Raw genomic sequence first — 5455 nt, 5'->3', positions numbered from 1 at the left:
ATGGAATTATCTGTGCAGGGTGACCAAAGGCAGCTCCTTCCCACTATCTGCTGATGTTTTTCTGTGAGCTGTTTCCTTGATAGGTTTCATCACTGGCAGTTTATCATCTGATTCCGCTCTTCAGAACAGAACAATTAGACAGATTCACAAGTTTACCTGAACTGAAATGGGAATTAACCTGCACTCTTAGTGTTCTTCAGAACAGTATGCTAGCATTCTAATCAACTGAGCTAACTGGGACCATACCCCACACAGTAAACAGCTAAAATGAAAACAATGTTCCTTTATCTTCTTGCATTTCAAATTGGCTTAATGTCCTTTTTGTCAGCTGGACTTCCATTGTCTACAGTGCAGTCATCTAAAAGAGGAACTGAGGTATGTACAAAACTCAAGTTTTTTAACATAATCCAATACAATTATTTGTGTTAGATAGCCAAGAGTACTAAGTGCTTATGATAAACCAGAAGATATTCATGTTATGTTTTATACTTGTTTTGTTTTCCTTGAAGATATTTGATTAAGCATTGCTGGTAACAACATGAAATATGAAGCATTAACCTCACTAAAACATGAAGTTAAGACAGCAGTAAACCAAGCTGCAGGTTTCCGATAGTGTGGACATTATGAAATTATCCACAGCTATTGTTGTGAGAACTGCAAGTAATGATCTTTTGTTCATATTGCCACGGAAATGAATTTCAGTGTAATAGGCAGCACATTCAAATTCACCATTCATTAAAAAGTCTCAGTAGCTTACTATAAAATTTAGTTCAAACACATTCCAGTCTAAACATGGAGCTTTTTATCCTCAGCTCTTCACACTGTGATGTTATGGATGGGGATGTCTGACTAAATTGGAAACAGCAAGTAGCTTTCCAAATTGGGTAAACATCTTCTCCTTTGGTCTCCTTGCTCCTGGGTTTTGTTTTCCTTACATAACATTGTTAGATTTCTTCCTCTCTTCTCCCTGATCTTGCATTAAAGTTATACTTTCACCCTTCTGTTCTTTTTAATGCATACTGTGAGAGTGCAAGTAAGTGGAGCTGAGTCCACAAAAAGATCAGCTATGATCTTATTAAAGATGCCTCCTCCTGCTCCTAGTTCTTACGTTTTTATGTTCAAGGACAATGGCTCATTTTTAGCTGGTTGTGGTACGTTCAGTTACAGCAACAGGTTATGCATGGACTTAAAAAGAGTCTCTAACTGTCCCTTTACTGTACCCAACCTGCGGATTTTTCTTATGAAGATCTTTCTCCCCTTAGCCTTCAATTGTCCCAACTGAAAATGTATTTTACTTTAACTGTTAGCCTCTCACTAATACCACTTTGATTGTTTTAAAGTCAGTTTCACTGTGGATTATGTGTCTGTACTTTATCAGTAAAAATGTTTTCTCACTCTTCCCAACCTCACTAACCATTTTGTCAAGTAAAGGGGTCTGAGACCCATACTTCAGAGCATGTTTACCATGCATTCCTTCACATTAGTTAATTCAGATCGAACTATCATTGCTGTGTGCTTACATCAGTAGCCCAAGGTCATGTCATGCAATCTTGACTTTCTGGTGATCTTTGCCAGAAGGATTTCAAAGCTCTTGAGTAACTTGTTGTGGTAAGGTACTTCTTTAGATCTGTATAAAAACACAAAAATAAAATCCACTGTGGTTCTGGAAAAAGTCCCATGTTAATAATGTCCACACATATCTGCAAATTAGAAAGATCCAAATTTTAGTCCTGTTCAAAATCACACATCATAGAAATGTGGTAAGGTTTAAAGAAGGGACAAGGCCCAAATCAACAGGTGATATCATGTCAGCCCTTGTTTTAGGTTTTCTCTCTTATCTTTTGTTTACAATTTCATTTTTGGGAAAACGAGCATACATGAACAACTGGATGCCTGTCAAACTTCTGTTTATCTGTGTGCTTTGAGAATAAGCTTTGCACAGCACAACACAGTATGTTAACACCATTTCCAAACTTTCGTCTGATTTTTTTATCTCTTTCTCAAATCAACATTGAATCTTTGATGTTTCGGAACAACATTGTGCTTTAGCTAAGAATATAAGATGAGCTCTCCTTGCAAATTCATCCCAATGTTCACTGGGGACCTTTTGAACCTAACTGGGCAATGACGACTTGTGTCAAATTGTGAAATTTTCTCGAACTATGCTGCTGGGTGGCTTGCTACCTCTACTGTCTCAGCCCTAACTCTGCCCCAGTGGCATTGAACTCCAGCTTCACCTCATTATATTGGAGAGGCGGAGCCAAATGCTGAGGATTTCCAGCCATGTTCCTGCACCAGCTGGAATTGCCCATACCAACTCAGGAAAGTTGAAAGCTTCTTTTCCGAAACAGCAATCACAACTGTCTGCTGTTTGCAAAATTCTGATGGTTCCTTTGTTCGTTTCAATCCCATCCATATTCAAATCTGTGGCAAGGGACCTCAGTATTGAACCCTGCCAATAGAGATTGCTGACGAGCCATTTGTGGACACTGAGCAGGGATGCTGGATACTATTTGAAGGGAAGTCAGCTAGAATTAATTACTGGAGACTTCCATTATCAACAGTACAAAAAGTTGATCTCTTAAGCCCATCATATTTAAGTAAAGACACCATCTCTCCCTGGAAACCTGTAGGAGTCATTACAAACTCTGGGTTGTTAACCTGGGATTGTGGGTCCCAGCACAGCGACTGGCAAAGACCACAGACTGATCCTCATGCTCTCATTTGCTGCCTCTAGTCTCTGTACCCTAGAAATTCCAAAAACTACAAATACTGGAATTCTATACGGGAAATATGAAACACAAAGTGAACACAGTTTTAAAGAGGACCCCAATTTTCAACAATAAATTGCATTTAGAATGTGCAGCAATCCCATTCACATTACTTGGCTTTAAATCTATTGTTTTCCTATTTCAGTCCACAATCGAAAGCACAGAGTAATAAAAGGATATGGCCTTTATGCCATTTTAACCGATGGTGTCTAGCAGCACTGGAGCATTCAGTAGACAGAAAAGACCCTCATTAATAATTCAATACCAAGTTCCAATGGTGACATTTGAAACATTATCAAAGTAATCACCAATTCCCTGCTGTGCCTCAGGACCACCATTGATTTCAAAGGTTTTTTGATGCTTCATTCAGGCTGAATGTAGATCAGGTATTTTAGTTCCTTTTTTTCCACAGGATATGTAGGCCAGGATGTTTTGCCCATCCTTAATTGCCCAGAGGGTAATTCAGAGACAGCTACATTGCTGTGGGCCTGGAGTCACATGTAGGCCAGACTGGGTGACGATGGAAGATTCTCAGAACCATGTTCCCAAAATATTAGCCTGGGGCTCAGGTTTACTATTCCAGTGATATCACAACTATGTCAGCACCACCACAAACACTACCTTATGGAAAAACCAGAGATTGTCAGTTCTGAGGATTTGCAATCTGAAGGAAGCTGTTGAACATACAGTGAAGTTATCAACAAAATTGCAAACTGAATCCAAATCTGGCAGATAGGAAACAATGGTTATGGGAGAGAACTGCTTCTATGATTGGAAGCCTGTGACCAGCGGTTTACCACAAGGATTGATGCTGGGGATCTGGCTGTTTCTTATGTATTTTAAAGACTTGGTGGTGAATGTGGAAGATATAATTAGTAAATTGTAGATGACAACCAAATTGTTGATGGTGTTGATAGTGAGGAGGTTGGACTCAGCCTCCAGTCTGATATTGATCAGCTGGAAAATTGGTCAGAGCAATGGCAGATGAAATTTAATCCTGATAAGTGTGAGGTGGTGCATTTTGGTAGGTCCAATAAGGTAAGGACATCCACAACAAATGGTAGGTCCCTCAGGTGTATTGAGGAATAAAGGGACCTTGATTTATAAATACATAGATCCATGAAGGTGTCAGCACAGGATGATGAAAAAGGCATATGGGATGCTTGCCTTCATTAACTTGGGCACAGAATACAGGAACGAGGAAGTCTTGTTACAAACTTTATAAAACATCGGTTAGGTCACAGATGGATTACTGTGTGCAGTTCTGGTCACCACACTAGCAGAAGGAAGTGATTGTACTGGAGAGAATGTAGAGGAGATCAAAGTTTGTGAGAAGATTTGTAGCTCGGGTGCTCATTGTTGTGGTTCTGTTCGCCAAGCTGGGAATTTGTGTTGCAGACGTTTCGTTCCCTGTCTAGGTGACATCCTCAGTGCTTGGGAGTCTCCTGTGAAGAGCTTCTGTGATCTTTCCTCCGGCATTTGTAGTGGTTTGTATCTGCCGCTTCCGGTTGTCAGTTCCAGCTGTCCATTGCAGTGGTCGGTATATTGAGTCCAGGTCGATGTGCTTTTGATTGAATTTGTGGATGAGTACCATGCCTCTAGGAATCCCCTAGCTGTTCTGTTTGGCTTGTCCTATAATAGCAGTGTTGTCCCAGTTGAATTCATGTTACTTGTCATCTGCGTGTGTGGCTACTAAGGATAGCTGATCATGTCATTTCGTGGCTAGTTGGTGTTCATGGATGCGGATCGTTAGCTGTCTTCCTGTTTGTCCTATGTAGTGTTTTGTGCAGTCCTTGCATGGGATTTTGTACACTACACTGGTTTCGCTCATGCTGGATATCGGTCCTTCGTCCTGGTGAGTTGCTGTCGGAGAGTGGCTGTTGGTTTGTGTGCTGTTATAAGTCCTAGTGGTTGCAGTAGTCTGGCTGTCAGTTCAGAAATGTTCTTATTGTATGGTAGTGTGGCTAGTCCTTTGGGTTGCGGCATGTCCTCGTTCCGTTGTCATTCCCTTAGGCATCTGTTGATGAAATTGCGCAGGTATTCGTTTTTGGCGAATACCTTGTATAGGTGTTCCTCTTCCTCTTTTTGCAGTTCTGGTGTACTGCAGTGTATTGTGGCCCTTTTGAACAGTGTCTTGATGCAATTTCGTTTGTGTGTGTTGGGGTAGTTGCTTTCATAGTTCAGGACTTGGGAGGCAGTTGTGGGCGTGGCTTATAGTCACTGCTTCATGAAAACTGTAAACGTGGCTGCTTCAATGAAAAAGCAGGTTTAGTAGTCAGGATTAATTTTACAAAATTAAAACTTTAATCATTTTTGAAAATTAAAAATATGAGCCATTACACTAAATAATTTTAATCATTTTATGACTTGGAGATGCTGATGTTGGACTAGGGTTATAAATCACACAACACCAGGTTATAGTCCAACAGGTTTAATTGGAAGCACACTAGCTTTCGGAGACGCTCCTTCATCAGGTGATAGTGGCGGGCTCGATCGTAACACAGAATTTATAGCAAAAATTTGCAGTGTGATGTAACTGAAATTATACATTGAAAAATTGATTGTCTGTTAAGCCTTTCATCTGTTAGAATACAGTGATAGTTTCACTTCTTTCATGTGTAAATCAACTGCAAATTTTTGCTATAAATTCTGTGTGTAGGATTGAGCCCTCCACTACCACCTGA

General features: G+C 40.2%; 1 protein-coding gene across 2 annotated transcripts in view; it reads left to right on the top strand.

The window, feature by feature from the left end:
- Positions 1-5455, top strand: part of LOC122551104 (stromelysin-1-like) — a 39166-nt gene continuing 33711 nt past the window's right edge. For both annotated transcript variants that reach the window (XM_043692750.1, XM_043692749.1), the window contains exon 1: positions 1-375. In XM_043692750.1, the coding sequence (XP_043548685.1) occupies positions 268-375 (108 nt within the window). In that variant the 5' untranslated portion in view covers positions 1-267. The remainder of the gene's footprint in view (positions 376-5455) is intronic.

Source organism: Chiloscyllium plagiosum, chromosome 6, assembly GCF_004010195.1.
Source record: "Chiloscyllium plagiosum isolate BGI_BamShark_2017 chromosome 6, ASM401019v2, whole genome shotgun sequence".
Taxonomy (NCBI): Eukaryota; Metazoa; Chordata; class Chondrichthyes; order Orectolobiformes; family Hemiscylliidae; genus Chiloscyllium; species Chiloscyllium plagiosum.
This window is presented reverse-complemented; position numbering and strand designations above follow the sequence as displayed.